The sequence below is a fragment of the Salmo salar genome, chromosome ssa27 (assembly GCF_905237065.1).
Source record: "Salmo salar chromosome ssa27, Ssal_v3.1, whole genome shotgun sequence".
In the NCBI taxonomy this organism is placed as follows: Eukaryota; Metazoa; Chordata; class Actinopteri; order Salmoniformes; family Salmonidae; genus Salmo; species Salmo salar.
The window spans coordinates 27,863,006-27,888,471 of record NC_059468.1 but is presented as its reverse complement, the minus strand read 5'-3'; the positions used below and the strand labels follow the sequence as shown (position 1 = coordinate 27,888,471).

Sequence of the window (25,466 nt, the reverse complement as noted above, 5' to 3'; positions counted from 1 at the left end):
GCATACCACTGAAGTTTCAATCACTCATGAACTCCCCTTCCTCAGGGCGGAGCTAGATAGCATTTGTGTCCAATCAGCATGTGGGAATCTGGCTGTGTTTGTGCATATTCATGAGCAGTAGCATTGTTTGTCCAATGAGCTTGTGGGAACCTGTCTATGGGGATACATTATTCATGAGGCAGCGGTGTGTACAAGTGTTTCTCAGTGTGTGTGTGTGTCTTGGTGTGTGTTTGTGTCTCCATGTATGTGTGTGTGTGCGAGGGGCTTTCAGGAGCTCCTGTGTTCACTGGGGCAGGCTGTAGGGCTGCGTTACACCTCTCTCTCATTCCATCTCTCCCTCCATCCAACCATTCCTCTACACCACTTTTACTAGGTGGAATTTTCGGGGCTGCGCACATAGCCCCCATCCCCCTTTGGATTCCCTACCGTTTCTGTCCCGGCTTGAAGGAGAAGACGGGGAGAGCGGGAGAAAGCAAGAGAAGAGAGGATTTCGTGCTGAGGAGAGAGAGAGGGATAGGAGAGAGGGATCATGACTGGACTCTCGGCTGTGTTGAAGAGCTGGGTCGTCCTGCAGACTCTGTGCCTGGCTCTGGCCCAAGTGGTGAGTGGAGTGGACAGCGGAGCTTAGGGGTGTACCCAGGCTGGGGTGCTTTTGGCTGGGGTACGGTGGGATTGAAGTCCCCAGGAGAGAGGGACTGGTGGTGAAGGTAGACGGGGACTACTGGGGGGACCGCTGTGCTTGCTATGGTTTTGTTGTCACACTGGCTAGATGTGTTTAGAAAAATACATTTTGGAATTGGGTTGTTTCAGAAGAGTGAATGATCACAATCTTGTTTCAGGGCTTAAGTGTTTCATCATAGTCATAACATTGTTGTAATGATGAGTCTAGAGCTGCATGAAGATCAGTTGTGTAATGTGTGTATTTGTGTGTGTTGTGTGATGTGGCATTGTACATACATATATACTGTATCTTCCTGCCATGGACTATGTTCCTTGATTCTGTGGATGACGTTTCTACCTGAATACAGATGAAGAAGGTCTCCTTTTTCAAATGGATGGTTATTCCTGAAGAGCAGTTGGAGGGGATACAAAACCATTCACATTTTTGTCAAAAAGGAGATTCAGGACAGAGTCATCAAGGGAGAGCGACACTTACACTGGAATTCGTCTGGACACACACAAGCACGCCGACGCACACACACACACACACACACACACACACACACACACACACACACACACACACACACACACACACACACACACACACACACACACACACACACACACACACACACACACACACGCACACGCACACGCACACACACACACACACAGGCCGTGTATACAAGACACCCATGTGCCTTTACTGCGAAGCCCCCTATTCAAACACACACACACACACACACACACACACACACACACACACACACACACACACACACACACACACACACACACACACACACACACACACACACACACACACACACACACACACACACACACACACACACACACACACACACACACACACACACACACACACACACACACACACACACATACATACAGAGAATGACCGACCTGAAGATGCCCTCCACCAAATCACACCTACGTGATATCCAACAGAAAGTTACCAGTGGATCTGTCTGAACAAACAAGACCATTGTATTGAATTCCCAACCTTTTTTCTGAATGATTGGCAGAATTCTGGAATACATCTCCACACAGTATGAGAATTCTGTGTTGTGACTGGATGAGACTGATTGAAAAATCGATTCAAGGAACTGCATATCCAAAGGAAGGGGATGGGATGGGGGGAGTGCCTTGGTAAACATCTTTCCTCCCCCTACCTACTACCTTAAATTACTTGGTGACAAATATTTTTGTTTTACACCCATTTTGGAAGCAATTTACTTCTTACAGGATGTGAGATTTTTTAAATTTCTATATGAAAAAAAATAACCTCATTCATCAGTCATATTTTTTCTCATGAGCTCTGGATAATTTTATTACATTTTTTTACATCATTCCAAATACAGTCTTAGAAAAAAGGATTCCAACAGGGTTCTTCAGCTGTCCCCATGGGAGAACCATTTTTGGCTCCAGGTAGAAACCTTTTTAGTTCCAGGTAGAACCCTTTTCGGTTCCTTGTAGAACCTCTGTGGAAAGGGTTCTACATGGAACCAAAAAGGTGTACTACCTGGAACCAAATAGGGTTCACAAAGGGTTCTCCTATGAGGACAGCCGAACAACCCTTTTAGGTTCGAAGAGTGTAGGCTACCAGTGGCATTGGATTTGTATTGGCCTTACATGCTTTATCAAAATGTGATGTTTCTAGGTGATTCATTCACTTCAAGTTTATGATGCATTTGTCTTGTTTCTAGGATTGTATTCACATGAAATATAACATTTAATTGTAGTTATTAATTCCCACTTGATCATGTGTGATTGTCTCATGTGACATTGTTGTGCCTCATTTATCAATTAGGACTATCCAAACATTGGTTGAAAAAGCACCTGGTTCAAAACTAGTCATGTCTCCATTATCAAAAGGCCTGCAATAAAATGACACACAAAATCTCAAAACGTGTGAAATGTTTTACTGCATTTCAGTTATCTCACATGTTCTTTATAGTATGAAAATAATATGTATCCAATTGGATGAATACCAAAAAGTGATACATTCTAAGGCCAGGTAATTATCTACAAAACCTCTGCACACTTCTAAACGCTCCATTTTGTTTTCATTTTTTCCAGAGCGGTCCTCCAGGACCTCAGGGCAATCCCGGCCTGCCTGGGCCCTCTGGCACCCCCGGGTCCGACGGCATTGATGTGAGTATTACCTCCGCTTTGCCCTGAGCCAACAGGTTGTCACAAAGACGGGCATTGTACCCAATGGAGCGATCTGAGGTAGTACCGCGGTTGTACCACCAGAGGGCGGACTGAATGAAAACACAGCAGCACAAAAGAGCTCTGTTTCCTGCAGCGAGAGAGGTCTTTGAGTTGGGGGCTTTCTCTCCTTCCCGAGGGAAAGGTTTGGGATCATATCGTGGTAATGTGATACCTTTGAGGTATTCTCAGTCTAAACAAAGCCATGTTCTGAAAACATGTTGAGAATACAGAATTACACCATGAGTGGACAAGGGAAGAAACTAATGGTGAGGCCTATATGATCCAAAGGGATTCTGATGTTACAAGTTAGGCATGCTTTTATCCAATGCAATTAGTTGAAGAGCTGTTTCATCCCCAAAGCCAGGTAGATCTAGTGTTAAAGATAATGGTTTAGGATTATGTCAATTCCCTCACTGTTTTGGACAGAGCGGCTCATTCTCTATCTAACTAATGGAAGGCTATGGACTGGCAGGTTGATGTTTGATGTGAACATGGATCACCTCTTGTGGGTTGGAACTTGGAGTAGCATTTGAGGGCTCTGGGGTCAGATATTTATCTGCTATGATGTGTGGTGTCACCAAAGGGTGGGCTGTAATAAGAGGGCGGTGAAACACAATTCTGTCCAAATGTAGATGCCGGCTGCATTTCATTCCAAAAAGGTTGTTCCCTCTCATCTGCCCTTGTTCACTCTCCTTTGCAGACCTGAGTGGACTAGGGTAGGTGTCAGCAATAGTCCTATCATGATTGGAAAGTTCCCTCACTCCACATTGAGGGCGGAGCAAACATGAGCTGTCAATCATGGCTGGATCTTAAAAAAAAACACTTTCCCCCTCATCTCCACCTGTGACAAAATGACCCTTGCAGATCTGTATGGAACTGGATACGTGTATACGCAATAGGTTGATGTCACTACTAGATACTATGCATCTCAGTGGTCTAAAGTGGCGTCCTCTCCTTATCTGATCTTTCTTATACCTGATCTGAAACACTGGCTAGATGAAAGCAATATGGAGGGTGTGTTACACTATATTTTAATGGTCCGTTATAAACCATTTATAAGGTATTTACAAAAAAATTGCACATCATTTAGGGTTAGGTTAGGGTTATGTAAAGGTTAGGGTTAAATAGCGCTCACTTTAGATTAGGGACTGCAAAAATACTTTACTTATGATTAGTAAATAGTTGATCAATGTGGGAGTAATGAGTAATAAAAAAGTGTTACTTGGGTGCCTACCAAGAATTATCTTTCACTGGTCCAGAACTTACAGGAAAAGTCTGTTCAGATTGAGGAAAGGAGATAAGGTAAGGAAGTCACTGTTCAAGATTGAGATACAGCCATAGTCTTCTGTTTGGGTCAGGGGAGGTTTCACCAATCCTTCCAGATCAACAAGGGGCTGTCATAAAGGACTTCTATGTCAAGGACTTTGTAATCTACATAAACTGACTTCCATGTCATCAATCTCGGAAAGTAGTGAACATACAATACCAATTGTTAATATCATGTCTTTATTTCTTGTTCCTCTCTCTCTTCCCAGGGGGAGAAAGGACCTCCTGGTCCTCCTGGCCCACAAGTAAGTTACTGTATGTGTGTGTGTGTGTGTGTGTGTGTGTGTGTGTGTGTGTGTGTGTGTGTGTGTGTGTGTGTGTGTGTGTGTGTGTGTGTGTGTGTGTGTGTGTGTGTGTGTGCGTGCGTGCGTGCGTGCGTGCGTTTGTATGCATGTTCAATGGTGTTTGTGTGAGTGTGTGCACTTTACACTGACAATATCTCTGATGTGTGTGTGTGTGTATACCTGACTATGGCTGTGTCTCTGTTCTCAGGGCTTGAAGGGGGAGCCAGGTGAACCTGGTCCAGATGGAGCTCCAGGAGAGAACGGCATTGACGTAAGTCTCCTGTCTATCAGCTGCTAAGTGTGTCTGTAAGAGACTGACAACAAGACAAAGAAAATGTGAGGGAGAAAGAGAGCGAGAGAAAGAAAGAGAGAGAGAAAAAATTGATGAGTTTGTGAAGGAAAAAGAAAGAGAGAGAGAGAGAAATGGATGAATTTGTGAGGGAGAAAGAGAGCGAGAGAAAGAGAGTGAGAAAGAGAAAATGGAGAAAACGTGTGTGTGTTTGTGTAAACCTGTAGGAGTGAAAAGCATTGTATGTCCTGATGCATTGATGTACTGTAACCTAGCTAGACTGAGCTTTATGTTGTTATGAAGGTGTCTGTTTTCAGGAAACTGCTTCTCTCTAAATAAGGTAACGGAAACACTCTGCTGGTCTCACAGTCACACGCTGAGAAACATTCCACAGGGATTTACCCTGTAATCCGGCCCGGAATCTCAATCCTAGTTTTCCTGCTGATTACCTGGAAGTGTCAAATCCAATCAGACTACTGATAGTCTCAGTGCTGTAATGGGAATTCAGGTCACATGTATAGTATATGTCACAATCCCCAGGCTCTGGCAGGCACTAAGGTGCAATCTGACACATTAATTTCAAAGTGCTGCCCCTGCACTTGTTTGTGAACTGTGGGGTGAGTCCTGAACAAAGTAGCAGGCTGTTCAATAAAAGTTTAGCATTAGAAGAGACAGAAGTCACCTTACAGTGCTGTGTTATTAGAGCACACAATGAATACAAACCATTCTTATATTTACGACAACCTCATTATTGAAGTCCACAACAATGATAACACTCTATTGGTGATCCACACCGACCTTACTGACTGAACACATCACTCTATCTCTCTACGTCTCCAGGGTTTGATTGGAGCAAAGGGAGATCGGGGTCCTGTCGGGAACCCTGGACCTAAGGTAAGGACCATGGTGGGGGTCTACATTGGATGCAAACTATGAGAGAATAAACCCTCATGTTGTTGTTGTTGTTGTTGTTGTTTATTGTTGTTTTCTACAGGGCCAGCCTGGGCCTGGTGGTGAACCTGGACCCACTGTAAGTACTAACGGACTCAACAGAACCTGAACACTGTTCAGTACAGACTACATATAGCCTGAACACTACAAATCCACTGGAACTAACCCTCCATCATCAGTAGGGCCCAGAGTTTTACCCGACCACATGACCTAACTAGGATTACAGAGGTATGGGGGAGACCCTAGTCATAGGGGCGACATAACACAGGCATAACAGCTGTTAGCAGCTGACTGATTTACAATGTTATAACTAGTCTCGTCCAACAGCCGTGTACAGTGGGTCCAAGACCTCTGATACATGGTCAGATATTTGTTCATCCCTCTAATGTTTTGGAGTGAGGGTAATCTGATCCTAGATCTGTGGTTAAGGCAGGTTGAGGAATACTACATGTAGTTACAGTAAAGCACACTAGGTGGTGCTGTGTAGCTATATTTGACACACTACTAGACAGACTGTACTGTATTGACAGAGTGGAGTCAGTTAGTGATATGCTCGGATGAAGCATTGAATTAAATGAATTCCATTACTTATTATGACACATTGAACATTGAACACACATTGATTGCTTTCTCTACGTCTGGGTTAGATTGATGAACACTGTCTGTCTAGTGTTCTGTCTCTGTAGACACATCTGCTCTTAATTGAATTTAAATACGATAATTGTTGAAACAAATCATAGATGAGTTATTATGCACATTTGTTTGTGATTATATGATTACAAAGACTTAACTAATCTAATCACAGACTTAACTAATCTCTCATTCCCCTTTCCCCCCCCTCTCTCTCTCTCTCTCTCTCTCTCTCTCTCTCTCTCTCTCTCTCTCTGTAGGGACCTGGACTGCCTGGGCTGGCTGTAAGTAGCTATTTGTTAATTATATCCCTCCCTATAATTAAAGACTTCCTCCAAAAAAAATAACTAGTCAGACACTACATATTACATTCTGAACTGAATTACATTGGCAGTGTATCCTCTTCTGGAACTAGTCAGACACTACATATTACATTCTGAACTGAATTACATTGGCAGTGTATCCTCTTCTGGAACTAGTCAGACACTACATATTACATTCTGAACTGAATTACATTGGCAGTGTATCCTCTTCTGGAACTAGTCAGACACTACATATTACATTCTGAACTGAATTACATTGGCAGTGTATCCTCTTCTGGAACTGGTCAGACACTACATATTACATTCTGAACTGAATTACATTGGCAGTGTATCCTCTTCTGCCAAATGGATGAAGATTCTCTTCCTCTTTGTCTTTAGGGAGCCCCGGGCCCAATCGGCCTTCCCGGTAAAATTGGACAGACTGGATCTCAGGTAAGACCCTTACCATTGTTGTCTTATGTCAGATAACATACGTTACAGAATCTGTTAGCTACTCTTCATCTTCATCATTTCATTCCCACCATCCTCTTGCTTCCTCTTCTCTCAGGGCATATTGGGAGCACCTGGACCTCCAGGAATTCCAGGACCCCCAGGAAAACCAGTAAGTTTACACCTAGAACCAGCAAGAAACCAGTAAATAAACATATAGTACAAGTAAAATCCACTAAGTACACACCTACCACCAAACCGCCAAACCAGCAAGTACCAACCTAGTAATAAAAAACAGTAACTTAAAACTTGTAGGAAACCAGTAAGATGGTGTGGGCTGTAATAAGTAATAAATACAACTTGTAAGAAACCAATAACTTAACGCAAAAGAAAAAAGTTTTGTTACAAGCAAGAAACCATTGTTCCAGAGATAACCCAGTAATCCCAGTACATTCTCACCAGTAAGTGTACCAGTAAACTCCCCAGAGCAGCTCAATGAAGCAAAATTGTACACAGAGCTGTGTGTGTCTCTTAGCTCCCCAGTTCTTCTACAATGTACACAGTGGGTGATTTCAGGTGGGGAGCAGCCTCACAGAGTGATGCTCCCAGCCATGGGGAGTCTATTTGTCTTAGTTGCCGGTGTTGCAGAGTAAATAAAGTCCCATTAGACCTGGCTCCCCTGTCTCATCTCACTGCTCCCTGCATACCTCAGCTAAGGGGGGCCATGTTGTACTGAAACTAAGTATACACACACAGTCAGAACAGCTGCCTCAGCACTGTAAACATTTCCTTAGTCTTCCTCTTTCTCTCTCTCTCTCTCTCTCTCTCTCTCTCTCTCTCTCTCTCTCTCTCTCTCTCTCTTTCTCTCTCTCACTCTCTCTCTCTCTCTCTCTCTCTCTCTCGCTCACCTCATCTGTCTTCGTCTTCTTTGCATATTTCTCTATACAAACATATATTGTTGTCACTCTCTCTTTCTCTAGGGACCTCCAGGGAAGTTCTTGGGAGGAGAAGAGGGCAGCGCAGACTTCCAGGTAAGATCCCTCCACACCTCCTCCTCTTTTCTGTTTGTATCTGTTCTACTCCACTGTATCTGTTCTACTCCACTGTACCTGTTCAACTCCAATGTAACTGTTCTACTCCACTGTACCTGCTCTACTCCACTGTATCTGCTCTACTCCACTGTATCTGTTCTACCCCACTGTATCTGTTCTACTCCACTGTACCTGTTCAACTCCAATGTAACTGTTCTACTCCACTGTACCTGCTCTACTCCACTGTATCTGCTCTACTCCACTGTATCTGTTCTACCCCACTGTATCTGTTCTACTCCACTGTACCTGTTCTACTCCACTGTACCTGTTCAACTCCAATGTAACTGTTCTACTCCACTGTACCTGCTCTACTCCACTGTATCTGCTCTACTCTACTGTATCTGTTCTACCCCACTGTATCTGTTCTACTCCACTGTATCTGTTCTACCCCACTATATCTGCTGTACTCCACTGTATCTGTTCTACTCCACTGTATCTGTTGTACTCCACTGTATGTGTTCTACCCCACTGTATCTGCTCTACTCCACTGTATCTGTTCTACTCCACTGTATCTGTTCAACCCCACTGTATCTGCTCTACTCCACTGTATGTGTTCTACCCCACTGTATCTGCTCTACTCCACTGTATCTGTTCTACTCCACTGTATCTGTTCTACCCCACTGTATCTGTTCTACTCCACTGTATCTGTTCAATCCCACTGTATCTGCTGTACTCCACTGTATCTGTTCTACCCCACTGTATCTGCTCTACTCCACTGTATCTGTTCTACTCCACTGTATCTGTTCAACCCCACTGTATCTGCTCTACTCCACTGTATCTGTTCTACTCCACTGTATCTGTTCTACCCCACTGTATCTGTTCAACCCACCTGTATCTGCTCTACTCCACTATATCTGTTCTACTCCACTGTATCTGTTCTACTCCACTGTATCTGTTCTACTCCACTGTACCTGTTCAACTCCAATGTAACTGTTCTACTCCACTGTACCTGCTCTACTCCACTGTATCTGCTCTACTCTACTGTATCTGTTCTACCCCACTGTATCTGTTCTACCCCACTGTATCTGCTCTACTCCACTGTATCTGCTCTACTCTACTGTATCTGTTCTACCCCACTGTATCTGTTCTACCCCACTGTATCTGTTCTACTCCACTGTATCTGTTCTACTCCACTGTATCTGTTCTACCCCACGGTATCTGCTGTACTCCACTGTATCTGTTCTACCCCACTGAATCTGTTCTACCCCACTGTATCTGTTCTACCCCACTGTATCTGCTCTACTCCACTGTACCTGTTCTACTCCACTGTATCTGTTGTACTCCACTGTATCTGTTCTACCCCACTGTATCTGTTCAACCCCACTGTATCTGCTCTACTCCACTGTATCTGTTCTACTCCACTGTATCTGTTCTACCCCACTGTATCTGTTCAACCCCACTGTATCTGCTCTACTCCACTATATCTGTTTTACTCCACTGTATCTGTTCTACTCCACTGTACCTGTTCAACTCCAATGTAACTGTTCTACTCCACTGTATCTGCTCTACTCCACTGTATATGTTCTACTCCACTGTATCTGTTCTACTCCACTGTACCTGTTCTACTCCACTGTATCTGCTCTACTCCACTGTATCTGTTCTACTCCACTGTATCTGTTCTACTCCACTGTACCTGTTCTACTCCACTGTATCTGTTCTACTCCACTGTATCTGTTCTACCCCACTGTATCTGCTCTACTCCACTGTATCTGCTCTACTCCACTGTATCTGTTCTACTCCACTATATCTGTTCTACTCCACTGTATCTGTTCTACTCCACTGTACCTGTTCTACTCCACTGTATCTGTTCTACTCCACTGTATCTGTTCTACCCCACTGTATCTGCTCTACTCCACTGTATCTGTTCTACTCCACTATATCTGTTCTACTCCACTGTATCTGTTCTACCCCACTGTATCTGTTCTACTAAACTCCAAGCCCAAAGCATGTAGGATCCATCCTCAATTACAGAGTTCCTGGCAATCTGGTCATAGCTTGTATTTCCTCTGATACAGTATATAGACTGAGAGCTTTCTGGTTTGGTGGCACTAAACCCTACAGAAAAGTACAAGTCCTAAGCCAAGTCCTATACTGAGTGCCCAACATAGGGGAGCTGGTTATAGGAGAGCTGATTATAGAGGAGCTGGTTATAGGGGAGCTGGTTATAGAGGAGCTGGTTATAGAGGAGATGGTTATAGGGGAGCTGGTTATAGAGGAGCTGGTCATAGGGGAGCTGGTTATAGGGGAGCTGGTTATAGAGGAGCTGGTTATAGGGGAGCTGGTTATAGAGGAGCTGGTTATAGAGGATATGGTTATAGGGGAGCTGGTTATAGAGGAGCTGGTCATAGGGGAGCTGGTTATAGGGGAGCTGGTTATAGAGGAGCTGGTTCTAGGGGAGCTGGTTATAGAGGAGCTGGTTATAGAGGAGCTGGTTATAAGGGAGATGGTTATAGGGGAGCTGGTTATAGGGGAGATGGTTATATAGGAGCTGGTTATATGGGAGCTGGTTATAGGGGAGCTGGTTATAGAGGAGCTGGTTATAGAGGAGATGGTTATAGGAGAGCTGATTATAGAGGAGCTGGTTATAGGGGAGCTGGTTATAGAGGAGCTGGTTATAGAGGAGATGGTTATAGGGGAGATGGTTATAGAGGAGCTGGTCACAGGGGAGCTGGTTATAGGGAAGCTGGTTATAGAGGAGCTGGTTCTAGGGGAGCTGGTTATAGAGGAGCTGGTTATAGAGGAGCTGGTTATAAGGGAGATGGTTATAGGGGAGCTGGTTATAGTGGAGATGGTTATATAGGAGCTGGTTATAGGGGAGCTGGTTATAGAGGAGCGGTTATATGGGAGCTGGTTATAGGGGAGCTGGTTATAGAGGAGCTGGTTATAGAGGAGATGGTTATAGGGGAGCTGGTTATAGGGGAGCTGGTTATAGGGGAGCTGCTAAGGGGAGCTGGTTATAGAGGAGCTGGTTATAGGGGAGCTGGTTATAGAGGAGCTGGTTATAGGGGAGCTGGTTATAGAGGAGCTGGTTATAGGGGAGCTGGTTATAGAGGAGCTGGTTATAGAGGAGCTGGTCATAGGGGAGCTGGTTATAGGGGAGCTGGTTATAGGGGAGCTGGTTATAGAGGAGCTGGTTATAGGGGAGCTGGTTATAGATGAGATGGTTATAGGGGAGATGGTTATATGGGAGCTGGTTATAGAGGAGCTGGTTATAGGGGAGCTGGTTATAGGGGAGCTGGTTATAGGGGAGCTGGTTATAGAGGAGCTGATTATAGAGGAGCTGGTTATATGGGAGCTGGTTATAGAGGAGCTGGTTATAGAGGAGCTGGTTATAGGGGAGCTGGTTATAGAGGAGCTGGTTATAGGGGAGATGGTTATATGGGAGCTGGTTATAGGGGAGCTGGTATAGAGGAGCTGATTATAGAGGAGCTGGTTATATGGGAGCTGGTTATAGAGGAGCTGGTTATAGGGGAGCTGGTTATAGAGGAGCTGGTTATAGAGAAGCTGATTATAGAGGAGCTGGTTATATGGGAGCTGGTTATAGGGGAGCTGGTCATAGGGGAGCTGGTTATAGAGGAGCTGGTTATATGGGAGCTGGTTATATGGGAGCTGGTTATAGGGGAGCTGGTTATAGAGGAGCTGGTTATAGGGGAGGTGGTTATATGGGAGCTGGTTATAGGAGAGCTGGTCATAGGGGAGCTGGTTATAGAGGAGCTGGTTATATGGGAGCTGGTTATATGGGAGCTGGTTATAGAGGAGATGGTTATAGGGGAGATGGTTATATGGGAGATGGTTATAGAGGAGCTGGTTATAGAGGAGCTGGTCATAGGGGAGCTGGTTATAGGGGAGCTGGTTATAGAGGAGCTGGTCATATGGGAGCTGGTTATATGGGAGCTGGTTATAGAGGAGCTGGTTATAGGGGAGCTGGTTATAGAGGAGCTGGTCATAGGGGAGCTGGTTATATTGGAGCTGGTTATAGAGGAGCTGGTTATATGGGAGCTGGTTATATGGGAGCTGGTTATAGAGGAGCTGCTAAGGGGAGCTGGTTATAGAGGAGCTGGTTATAGGGGAGCTGGTTATAGAGGAGCTGGTTATAGGGGAGCTGGTTATAGAGGAGCTGGTTATAGGGGATCTGGTTATAGAGGAGCTGGTTATAGAGGAGCTGGTCATAGGGGAGCTGGTTATAGGGGAGCTGGTTATAGGGGAGCTGGTTATAGAGGAGCTGGTTATAGGGGAGCTGGTTATAGAGGAGATGGTTATAGGGGAGATGGTTATATGGGAGCTGGTTATAGAGGAGCTGGTTATAAGGGAGCTGGTTATAGGGGAGCTGGTTATAGGGGAGCTGGTTATAGAGGAGCTGATTATAGAGGAGCTGGTTATATGGGAGCTGGTTATAGAGGAGCTGGTTATAGAGGAGCTGGTTATAGGGGAGCTGGTTATAGAGGAGCTGGTTATAGGGGAGATGGTTATATGGGAGCTGGTTATAGGGGAGCTGGTATAGAGGAGCTGATTATAGAGGAGCTGGTTATATGGGAGCTGGTTATAGAGGAGCTGGTTATAGGGGAGCTGGTTATAGAGGAGCTGGTTATAGAGAAGCTGATTATAGAGGAGCTGGGTATATGGGAGCTGGTTATAGGGGAGCTGGTCATAGGGGAGCTGGTTATAGAGGAGCTGGTTATATGGGAGCTGGTTATATGGGAGCTGGTTATAGGGGAGCTGGTTATAGAGGAGCTGGTTATAGGGGAGATGGTTATATGGGAGCTGGTTATAGGAGAGCTGGTCATAGGGGAGCTGGTTATAGAGGAGCTGGTTATATGGGAGCTGGTTATATGGGAGCTGGTTATAGAGGAGATGGTTATAGGGGAGCTGGTTATATGGGAGATGGTTATAGAGGAGCTGGTTATAGAGGAGCTGGTCATAGGGGAGCTGGTTATAGAGGAGCTGGTTATAGGGGAGCTGGTTATAGAGAAGCTGGTCATAGGGGAGCTGGTTATATTGAAGCTGGTTATAGAGGAGCTGGTTATATGGGAGCTGGTTATATGGGAGCTGGTTATAGAGGAGCTGGTTATAGGGGAGCTGGTTATAGGGGAGCTGGTTATAGGGGAGCTGGTTTTATAGGAGCTGGTTATAGGGGAGCTGGTTATAGGGGAGCTGGTTATAGAGGAGCTGGTTATAGGGGAGCTGGTTATAGGGGAGATGGTTATATAGGAGCTGGTTATATGGGAGCTGGTTATAGGGGAGCTGGTTATATAGGAGCTGGTTATAGGGGAGCTGGTTATAGGGGAGCTGGTTATAGAGGAGCTGGTTATAAGGGAGCTGGTTATAGGGGAGATAGTTATATAGGAGCTGGTTATATGGGAGCTGGTTATAGGGGAGCTTGTTATAGGGGATTTGGTTATAGGGGAGTTTGTTATAGGGGATCTGGTTATAGAGGAGCTGGTTATAGGGGAGCTGGTTATAGGGGAGCTGGTTATAGGGGAGATGGCTATAGAGGAGCTGGTTATATGGGAGCTGGTTATAGAGGAGCTGGTTATAGGAGCTGGTTATAGGGGAGCTGGATATAGGGGAGCTGGTTGTAGGGCAGCTGGTTATAGAGGAGCTGGTTATATGGTAGCTGGTTATAGAGGAGCTGGTTATAGAGGAGCTGGTTATAGGGGAGCTGGTTATAGGGGAGCTGGTTATAGGGGAGATGGTTATAGGGGAGCTGGTTATAGGGGAGCTGGTTATAGGTGAGCTGGTCATAGGGGAGCTGGTTATAGGGGAGCTGGTTATAGGAGCTGGTTATAGGGGAGCTGGTTATAGGGGAGCTGGTTATTGGGGAGGGGATGGTGTAGCAGTGTCAGCTCCAGTGACAGGAGGAACTAGAGTCCTCTAGAGTCCTCATCAATTCCTCTCTACTTTTTTCTCCTTTTCCCTCGCTCTCATTAGAGAGGGGTCCTGTCACAGAAGATTCACACTTTCTCTCATAAACTATCTCTCTCTCCAACCGTCGATCTCTCTTTCCCTCCCTCTCTCTCCTTTCATCTGACACCGAAAGAGCTCCCCTATTACCAGCTCCCCTATAACCAGCTCCTCTATAACCAGCTCCTCTATAACCAGCTCCGCTATAACCAGCTCCCCTATAACTAGCTCCTCTATAACCAGCTCCCCTATAACCAGCTCCCCTATAACCATCTCCCCTATAACCAGCTCCCCTATAACCAGCTCCTCTATAACCATCTCCCCTATAACCAGCTCCCCTATAACCAGCTCCTCTATAACCAGCTCCCCTATAACCAGCTCCCCTATAACCAGCTCCCCTATAACCAGCTCCCCTATAACCAGCTCCCATATAACCAGCTCCCTATAACAAGCTCCCCTATAACCAGCTCCCCTATAACCAGCTCCTCTAGAACCAGCTCCTCTATAACCAGCTCCCCTAGAACCAGCTCCCCTAGAACCAGCTCCTCTATAACCAGCTCCCTCATACTGTAGTGTTGCCTTGTTCACGTTTGGCGGGCGAGGAGATTCAATTATACTTAGACTTTTGACTTTGGTGTGCTCCTCACTCTTCCTCCTCCCCATAGACTCTTAGAAAAAAACATTTTGGGTTCCATGTAGAACCCTTTTTGGGTGCAAAAATGGACCCTTTTGGTGTACCTTCCGTCCTCTCTTTCTCTCTCAACCAACTCTCTCTTAACCACCTCTTTCTTTCTTTCTTTCTTTCTTTCTTTCTTTCTCTCTCTCTCTCTCTCTCTCTCTCTCTCTCTCTCTATACAGTGTCCAATCAACTGTCCAGCAGGGCCTAAGGGTCCCCAGGGACTGCAGGGGGTCAAGGTAAGTGAGTCATCATCAGGAGACAAACAAGATATTTTCCCATCAAAAATCAAAATAAGGTTATTCTGTATTCTGTGTACAGTATTCCTGTCAGTGCCGCTGTCATTTATTGGCTGAATAACTAGTTCATTGATTTAAACATCTATTTGTATTTATTAGGGATCCCCATTAGCTGTTGCCAAGGCTGCAGCTACTCTTCCTGGGGTCCAAACATTACATATAAAACAAAAGATAAAACAGTCCATAATACAACATTATTACACAACTACATATCAACAATACAAAATGTAATATCACCATACAACAATATTTCAAGGAGTGCGTGTGCTAGCTTTTGTGTGTGTATGTGTGTGTCTGTACCTTTGCGTGTGTCTCTTCACAGTCCCCACTGTTCCATAAGATGTATTCTTATCTGTTTTTTAAAATCTGATTCTACTGCTTGCATCAGTTACCTGATGTGGAATAGAGTTCCATGTAGTCATGGCTCTATGTAGTACTGTGCTTCTCCCCAATAGTCTGTTCTGAACTTGGCATGTCTTGTGGGGTATGCATGGACATCTATTACTGTGATAAGGACGTTATAACAGTAAACTAACTTAATATTCTCTTTTAGGGACACAAAGGTCGTGCTGGTGTGCTGGGAGAGCCTGGTAGCATTGGGAAACTGGTGAGTAGTCCTTTATATCTTACAATCATTTGGGGGTGCAAAAAGCAGTCTTTTCACACAGTAACAAACACACACACACACACACACACACACACACACACACACACACACACACACACACACACACACACACACACACACACACACACACACACACACACACACACACACACACACACACACACACACACACCAGTAGAAGGAGCAGGTTTAGCGCTAATGAAGCCCCCTGAGGCACATGACTGGCACTAATCTGGGTGAGATTAGTCAGGCCTGGCCCGGGCAGCCAGGCAGCACGCAGCGAGCTCAGATGAAAGGGATGGTTGAGAGCCAGGTACATGTGGAGTGGATAAGAGAGTAGGAGTTAGAGCGGCCTACTCAGCCTGGTGCTTTAAGCAGAGCTAATGAGCCCTCAGTGGGACCTGAGACACTTCTCCAGAGTAGGAAGGTTTAGCACCTGATCTGCACTCTGCCTGTCTCAGTCTGGCACTGCACTGCTGATCACTGCTCAGTGACTGAGTCAGAGGCACTAACATGAACACACACAGAGAACACTTCATTCTACTGGCCGGTTTCTGTTTGCTTCTATTTACTAAGGAGTTATGTGGTAGAGATAATCAGCTGGCACCAATACATACATGAAACACTTTGAGTTATGTTATTGTCACACTTTTAATTTCTATCGTTCTCCTTCTCCTTCTCCTTCTCCCTCTCTCTCTCTCTATCTCTCTCTCTCTCTCTCTCTCTCTCTCTCTCTCTCTCTCTCTCTCTCTCTCAGGGTACGAAGGGAGAGGTCGGCGTCTCTGGGGAACAGGGAATCCCAGGACCCCCGGTAATGACCTTCATCTACCTATGACTGAACTTACATACACAATGTTTATTTTTTTTATATATATATTTTTCACCCCTTTTTCTCCCCAATTTCGTGGTATCCAATTGGTAGTTACAGTCTTGTCTCATCGCTACAACTCCCGTACGGACTCAGGAGAGGCGAAGGTCGAGAGCCATGCGTCCTCCGAAACACAACCCAACCAAGTCACACTGCTTCTTGATACAACGCACATCCAACCCGGAAGCCAGCCGCACCAATGTGTCGGAGGAAACACCGTACACCTGGCGACCGTGTCAGCATGCACTGCGCCCGGCCCGCCACAGGAGTCGCTAGTGCGCGATGGGACAAGGACATCCCTGCCGGCCAAACCCTCCCCTAACCCAGACGACGCTGGGCCAATTGTGCGCCGCCCCATAGGTCTCCCGGTCGCGACTGGCTGCAACAGAGCCTGGACTCGAACCCAGAATCTCTAGTGGCACAGCTAACACTGTGATGTATAGATACACAATGTTATGAACACATTATAGTACAGCAATATGGTCAGAGCCCAGACGTTGTGAGAATGAAATACAGATATGATGCCACTTTTACATATGCAACATCGACACAATGTCCTTTATTTCAACTCTCTTTCTCTCCATGTCAGGGTCCTATGGGATTGAGGGGTTACCCTGGAATGATGGGCCCCAAGGGAGAGGTGGTAAGTTAAAACACACCTCTCTACCTCCTTTACCACACTCCCTCCATCCACCACACTTTGCACTCCTCCACCTCTCCTCCTTCCCCTGTTTGCTTCTATCTGCATAATAAATTCTATCGGTCCCTTTCTATGGGGACATATGGAGAGAATCCCAAACTCTCTCTCTCTCTCTGGATGTTGTCTGGGGCCCCTGTTCCTCCATCTATAGTTAATGATCCAGGAGAGCCATCCATATTAGCATTAGCTGCGTTAGCCAAGTTAGCACCCAGGCCCAGCTACTTGCCAAGCAGAATGGCTGGCTGTTTGTGTATATCTCATATTTGTCAAAAGTACTAATCGCTACCTGATAATTATCCTTTTATCACAGTGGTTAGCATGTTAGTGCTCATTAGCATGTACATAGATACTGAAGGAGATACATAAATATAAATAAGAGTCGAAACATACAAGCCATTTATTACTATGAATGACCATTAATCTACTTCCTGAAATGCCAATGAGCAGGAAGTGACTCATTATCATTTCCTGTATCTCGCAGGGACCTCGTGGTTACAAGGGCATCAACGGACCAGTTGGCCAACCTGGACCCCCAGTAAGTATCTAGGTCTTGGAAACTGGTATTTCCCATTATGAGTTGATGGGTTTAATTGATAAATCTGATCAGAAGTGTTTGTCTCTCCCCGGTAGGGTGAGGAGGGACCCCAGGGACCACCTGGAGAGGCTGGGAAGAAAGGAGATTTGGTGAGTGTTTTATCTACCAGCTATCCATCTTCTCATCAGTGTCTAACTTACTCACACGGATGAGGATGATGATAATGAACATGATGTTGATGAAGATTATGATAATAATCTTTTCTACAGGGTGGCCGAGGTATCAAGGGCCCACAGGGAGCCGTTGGCAAGAAGGGAGAGAACGTGAGTGAACACACTGACTTCACCCGTCTATTTAATATTCTAGTCTGGTATCTACTATTACTACAATGTAACACAGTCTACTGTGTCGTAGCGATTAACTGTGTTGGAGATATGGTTAGCAGTACAGTATTAAGGTAACTTCTGTCTGGTGTTTCAGGGTCTGCCTGGTATTGATGGAAAGGACGGCACTCCTGGCATCCCTGGAATCAAGGTAAGGCCTGGCGTAGATGTAATCTATGCACCTGTAGCTGTAGCTGTAGCTGTCCCTGGATCTTACTTGGATTAATGGTGATGTGGCGGTGATGAATATGGTGATGATGATAATGATGATCATAATAATAATGATGATGATAATGGTGACATAATGGTGGTGATAATGGTGATGATGATAAGGGTGGTGATGATGATGGTGGTGATGATGATGATAATGGAGGTGACGATAATGGCGGGGATAACGATAATGGTGACAATGATAATAGTGATGATGAAGACGGTGATGGTAATGGGGATGACGATAATGGTGATGATGACGATGATAAGGTCATGTTGAAAATGGTGATGATGATAATGGTGATGATGATAATGGTGATGATGGCGATGATAAAGGTGATGTGGATAATGGTGATGTTAATAATGGTGATGATGATAATGATAATAATGATGATGATGATGAGTCTCTTCTTCCTCTCTCTGCAGGGTGCCCCAGGGCAGGCTGGGAGGCCTGGTGGTCCCGGTCACCAGGGAACAGCAGTGAGTAGCAAGTTTGGTATCCAACAGCTGTGTGTGTGTTAATGTGTGTGTGTTTGTGTGCCCATCGTTATGATTGTGAGAAGGAAAGAGAGAGAGAGAGAGAGTGATTGACCTCAGTTAGTCCATGTAAACAAACCCAGCTCTAACCCCTCATTGTCACCCAGAACAGGTAAAGGGTGAGTCTCCTCACCTCCATAAGTCACCACCCACATGCACAGAACAGAAAAAACAGACAGACAAAAAAACGAGCTGGGAATTATCTGTGTTTTCTGGGCAAGCGTCCAGCTTGACCCTTAGACTCGAGCCTTTTTGGAATTTAAACCACCTTGAAATTTCTGCATCTCTCCACCGTCGGGTGATTCATCATAATCAAATGTTTGTGTGTGTGTGTGTGTGTGTGTGTGTGTGTGTGTGTGTGTGTGTGTGTGTGTGTGTGTGTGTGTGTGTGTGTGTGTGTGTGTGTGTGTGTGTGTGTGTGTGTGTGTGTGTGTGTGTGTGTGAGAGAGAGAGAGAGGTAATGGAGCTTGGGAGTTCTATGATACACACCATCAAAGTTTAACACAGTCGCAAACTTTGATTATCATCTACTCAGCGATGGCAGTAGCCACACACACACACACACACACACACACACACACACACACACACACACACACACACACACACACACACACACACACACACACACACACACACACACACACACACACACACACACACACACACACACACACACACACACACTGTCTGGCCACTGCTGTGACACCAACACAACTGAAAAGCTTGAAGACAGTCACTTGTAAAGTAGACATAGAATTAGTGGTCACTTAGAAGTCCTTTATTTGACCTTTGACCTTCTCTTTGACCTTGTCTCTCTGATAGGGTTTGCCTGGCAGCCCCGGAACCAAGGGTGGACCTGGAGGAAAGGTAAGGCTATGACCAACCATCACCTTTCATTGTCCTTCTGCATCACCACAATAAAGAAAAGAGGAAGGACATTTAATGTGCTTAGACTCCCTCAACTGATAACCACTTCCTGTTCTGTTTCCCTTCAGGGAGAGCCTGGTCCCAGAGGCCATGTTGGAATGTCTGGTGCCCCAGGACCTCAGGTAGGTCACCTCACTTGCTCATGTGTTTGTTTGTTTGTTTTTCACACACCAGAATGCAGATTTATATTGTGGCTGTTGCTGATATGAGGATCTTAACTCTCTCGCTCTCTTTCTCTCTCTCTCTCTCTCTCTCTCTTGCTCTCTCTCTGTCTCTCTCTCTAATGAGAAGGTGTTGTCTGGGGCCACTGTTCCTCCTTCTGTAGTTAGAGATGCAGGAAAGCCATCCATCTTAGCGTTAACATTAGCTGTGTTAGCCAGTTAGAGCCCAGGCCTGTCTACATGCCAAGCATAATGGCTGGCTGTTTGTGTTGAGCTCATAAGACAAAAGTGCTAATCGCTACGTGCTAATCATCCTTTTCTTTCTCTCTCTCTCTCTCTCTCTCTCTCTCTCTCTCTCTCTCTCTCTCTCTCTTCCTTTCTTTGTCAGGGTGAACCTGGTCTTCCTGGTGAAGCTGGTATGGAGGGTGTTCCTGGTCCTAAGGTATCTTCTCCCACAATCCATCACTATAACAAGTCACCATCACTACAACAAGTCACCATCACTATAACTCTCTCTCTCTCTCTCTCTCTCTCTCTCTCTCTCTCTCTCTCTCTCTCTCTCTCTCTCTCTCTCTCTCTGTCTTTCTTGGTCTTTCTCTGATCCCTCTCTCTCTCCTCCTCTCCCCTTCTCTCCCTCAGGGTGACAGAGGCCAGAGGGGAGCTGTAGGGCCACAGGGTATTGTCGGCAAGGCGGTAAGTCACTTCTGCACAGCTCAGCACAAACATACAGTTTTGTCTAAATCAGTGGTTGTCTTTACTTGACCAACAAGTCGACACACATCTCGGCAGGAATATAATCTAAGTGTTGTTGTGTCTCTGCAGGGCAACAAGGGTATGAGAGGACCCATGGGTGTTCCAGGGGCTCAAGGCATCTCAGGAACTAAGGGGGACAAGGTGTGTGTTTTGTGTTTGTTTGTACGTGTACGTGTGTAAAACACATATATGCGTTTGTGTGCTCTTGCATCTGTAAGTTTACGGAGGTGTATGTATCGAGACATATTGTTTGTATGTGTCCGTGCGAGTGCATTCGTGTGTTAGTTTGTGTTGAACATTGAAGTCACAATAGGGATTTATTTGAGTCGAATCATACACGTGATCATGCAGTTACCCAAACGGCCCAGTGGTGGCAATGTTGAACCACAAATCCTGCAGCCGTTCTCTTGCACAGAGCCTAAGCCATATAAATTATACTACTAGAGTCATCATCTCCCATGTCTTTAGATGAAACGACATCTTTCTTACTGTGCGCTGTGTCTCCTGCAATCCATGGCCAGATCAATATATTGTATTTGCTCTTTATTATAATGTATTATGTATTTACTGTGGGACATGTCTGTCTTCACAGGGATTCCAAGGAAAAGTTGGGGCGAAGGGAGACTTTGTGAGTAGCAGTAAGCCTGTTACTTAAACCAATGGCGTGGCCGCATGCTGAAGTATCCACAATGACTGCTATAGCAATAGGCATTGGCCAATGATCAATTGATTTAACTTGTTCTTTCTCGTTCTCTCATCTTTCAGGGGGATCCTGGTGTAGAAGGCTTGGCTGGGGAGAAAGGAGAGAAGGTGAGTGGCTTTTTCACGATGAGATGGGGGAGAAAATGCATCATATCTTCATATTCTTGAAGAGGAATGATTGAATCTAAGGGGAAAATTCTAACTTCCTAACTGTAGAGCCCCAGTTAGCATTTCAGACTGGAGTGGACTGACCTGTCTGTATGTCTGTCTCTCTCTTTCTCGTCCTCTGACAGGGTTTGGGTGGTGAGCCTGGACCTAAAGGACAGGTAAGAACATCACTGGGGTCACATCCAATCACACCTCATCGATAGCAGATGGAAGCCAATCAAATATAGTCAAAGCTAATCAAAGCTAGTTGAAGCTAATCGAAGCTAGTGGAAGATATTCAATACAAGTTAATACTAGTTGAAGCTAATCGAAGCTAGTTGAAGCTATTCAAAACTATTCAATACTAGTTGAAGCAAATCGAAGCTACTTGTCAAATCTAGTCAATGTCAGTTAAAGCTAGTTGGAACTAGTTGAAGCTAGTTGAAGCTAGTCAAAGGTAAGTCGAAGTTAGTTGAAACTAGTTGAACCTAGTCAATGCTAATCAAATGCTATCTTAGCATCAAACAGTGCTGTCACTTTGGATCTCATCTGTTCCTCTTTCCTCCACAGCAAGGAGTGAGGGGAGAGCTAGGGTTCAACGGCCCAACAGGAGACTCAGGTAAACCAGGAGACCAGGGACCAGGAGGACTGCCCGGGCCTCGTGGCCTCAACGGAGAGAGAGGACTGCCAGGCATGCCAGGAATCGTGGGGGCAGCAGTGAGTCCTAACGAGCGGGGGAAAAAATAAGGGATTAGTGAGATTGTGGTGTGATTATACTGACTAGAGAATGCTAGTGACTGACTTATTGATTGATGATTGGTTGGTATGTTTTCTTTCCTCTCCTCTACCTTCCTTTCCTCTATCCATCATTTGCCATCCTGTCATCCATCTTTCCCTCTCTCTCTCCCTCTCCTTGCTCCTCTACAGGGACGGGATGCATCAGACCAGCACATCATTGAGGTGGTTCTGAAGATGCTGCAAGGTAAGAGATCACAACATTATAAATCTGCTGGGTCTACTGAATCTACCGTATCTGGGTAAACATTGACTGTATACGTACTATAGCTAATATACATCCTCTGTCCTCCTCATCCAGAGCGTCTGGCGGCTGTAGCGGTGAGCGCTAAGCGTGCCGTACTGGGTGGAGCCGGTGTCATGGGTCCCCCTGGTCCTCCTGGACCCCCAGGAGCTCCCGGTGGTCAGGGCCCACACGGCCTCACCGGGGCCCGTGGCATCCCTGGCATGTTTGGAGTCTCCGGACAGATCGGCAACACCGGACTGAAAGGTAGAAACTGAAATTGGTGACGTTCCAGTTAAAATGAGACACTGATCACTCAAAAAGTAATATAACTTAGAAAAGATCACTGACCCCTCTCCACCCCTCCATCTTTCTCTTGTTCAGGAAAGAGAGGAGCAAAGGGAGACCGAGGAAATTCTGGCAAACCACATCCTGGCCAGCCAGGACCCCCTGGAATACCAGGTGAGGCACCACATGCACTCTCCTAACACACACACACACACACACACACACACACACACACACACACACACACACACACACACACACACACACACACACACACACACACACACACACACACACACACACACACTTAGAAGGAAGTGACCTTCCTCTACACACCTATCCAGTTATTAAAAAGGTGTACCAACTTACCTGAGGAGGTTACAGTGTAAAACTTAAACTCTCTTCAAAGGAATGTAGTAAATTAAAAGGCTATCTCTTCCTCTCTCTCCTCCTCTACCTCCTCAGGTCCTCCTGGTATTGACGGTGTGGCTCGAAACGGTAAGCCTGGCGAGCGAGGCCCCCAGGGCTCGGCAGGAGAGGCTGGTCGTCCCGGTAAGGCGGGCCCCACTGGTCTTCCAGGGTTCTGTGAGGCTGCAGCCTGCCTAGCTGCCTCTGCCTACACCTCCCCCAGACTACAGGACTCCGCCAGGGTCAAGGGCCCCGGAGTCTAACCTATGACCTCTCCATCAAGAGCCCCACAACACCAGGAGGGAGAGAGAGAGACAGACAGAAGAGAGAGAGGAGGGATAGAGGAGATAGAAAGAGAGAGACCACTCTCCTTCATTGGATACCATTGAGAGCGAGAAGTGGGGGCAATACGATCGTGAGTGGTGTTGTCCCCTGACCCCTAAACTGACGACCTTCAGTTCTACTGTTTAGAGACTCTGTTTGCAACACATACCACGCCCACCCACTTTAAATCACCATGATGACAGCCACTCACAGCCAATTACATTCCTCTGAATTTATCATCTCTGGTCAAGGATTGGCGGATGTAAATGTCTGTCACGTCCAACTGCCCCACCCCCACCACAGAGGGAGAGAGAGTGAGAGAGAGACGTAGTGACATCTGAATATCATATCCAGTGACATCATTGATGATGTCCTCATCAGCCGTAACCCCTGGACTGGGAGGAGCAGAGATATACTTTGAGTCCAATGATTGGTGTTTTTGTTTTGTACCGTGGTCACTTTAAATTGTATTGATTTATATCTGAAATATTAATATTTAAATATATGTTTTGAAGCAAATAATGCAAGCATATGCCCACCTCCACTCCCCACCAAACAAGAAGTGCCGTACAAGTGTACACAAAGGTACCAATAAAATATTCAAATCAAAATCCACACTCCATACCGTACCTTTGGAAGATGTATTGCTAAACCTGTCACCTGTATGCTTGAGTGAAATAGTGAAACCCCCTTTTTTGCCTCACATGTACAGTGCCACCCCTGTCTACTTTCGCCTCATTTAGAAACAAATGATTTCCGTAGATTTGATCTCTTCCTGTAGTTGCCTGGCAACAGCATATCCTGATGGGCACTCCCATCTATCTCCCATAATTCAGTGCTGTAAATCTTTGTAAATGTGTGTTGATTTTATGTAGAGAAAAAAAAGAGGATGGGTTAGAATGTGAACCGACCAAAACAACCCCTGTGTTAATGAACCTAATCAGCAATAAAGTTTAAAAGTTCAAATGACTGCTTTTCCAAACAGAACAGTTACACAAATCAATATTTATATGCCACTGTCAACTAACTTCCATGGAGTCAATCAATGTCAACATTCTAACAACAAACAGGACTGATTCTTTTCATTAACAGAAGCGATTCTATTTGGTGTTCTTTATATGATTAATCTGTAAAGACTTAGGTTAGATTTTTTTCCCTGGTTGTTCAGGTCAACCAATTCCAAACCAATAAAGAAGAACGTTTTGTAAAAACCTGAATGTTCTTCTCTCTCATGTGGGAACTGTTGGAGCTCTGAAAAGAAACGATTGTACAAAAATGACATGGCCTTTATTCCATTGGGCTTAGAGACGGGTTAATGGATAGAGTCTAGACTTTCTCTGTCTGTGTGCCACACTCGTCTAGTCATTGCTGGTGATGCACCCTTTAAATTGGTTGCCAACTGTTTTCCAAGAAAATATGAAAAGGTGAGATTTAAGTGCTGCATAACTGCATGTAGTTTACTGCCTAGACTACAGGATAATGACATTCACTATTGTAGGGCGAAGTATTCTGGGTATAAAGCCTATACCATTTAGAGTGTCCCCAAACACCCAGTTCAGTTTCTGGCTTTCTTTAGTTGTATTTCTGCTGAATCCTCTGCAGTTTATCCTGCCCTATCCTTCTGTGTGTAATACAACGTCATGCTCTCAAAGCTGCAGAAGTTAAGCTTCTGTGAAGGGCTTACCTGAAAAGTTCTCCACTCGGACTCATTCACATAGTAGTATGAGTCTTACAGGTGGCTTGGAGTTCATACAAAAGCCGCTCTAGCACTCTGCTT

At 45.4% G+C, this 25,466-nt stretch overlaps 1 protein-coding gene across 1 annotated transcript; it reads left to right on the top strand.

The window, feature by feature from the left end:
• Window positions 1-249: 249 nt before the first annotated feature.
• Window positions 250-24,655, top strand: LOC106588834 (collagen alpha-2(IX) chain). The gene is made up of 32 exons (XM_045709605.1): window positions 250-601; window positions 2,764-2,838; window positions 4,434-4,469; window positions 4,717-4,779; window positions 5,638-5,691; window positions 5,792-5,827; window positions 6,639-6,662; window positions 7,080-7,133; window positions 7,249-7,302; window positions 8,111-8,161; window positions 14,981-15,037; window positions 15,651-15,704; window positions 16,483-16,536; window positions 17,183-17,236; window positions 17,775-17,828; window positions 17,924-17,977; window positions 18,098-18,151; window positions 18,309-18,362; window positions 18,848-18,901; window positions 19,784-19,828; window positions 19,957-20,010; window positions 20,438-20,491; window positions 20,689-20,742; window positions 20,872-20,943; window positions 21,395-21,430; window positions 21,568-21,612; window positions 21,798-21,830; window positions 22,222-22,368; window positions 22,579-22,633; window positions 22,748-22,936; window positions 23,054-23,131; window positions 23,423-24,655. Exons 1-32 carry the CDS (start codon window positions 530-532, stop codon window positions 23,626-23,628), a joined length of 2,076 nt encoding a protein of 691 aa, XP_045565561.1. The 5' UTR covers window positions 250-529; the 3' UTR covers window positions 23,629-24,655.
• Window positions 24,656-25,466: the final 811 nt, after the last annotated feature.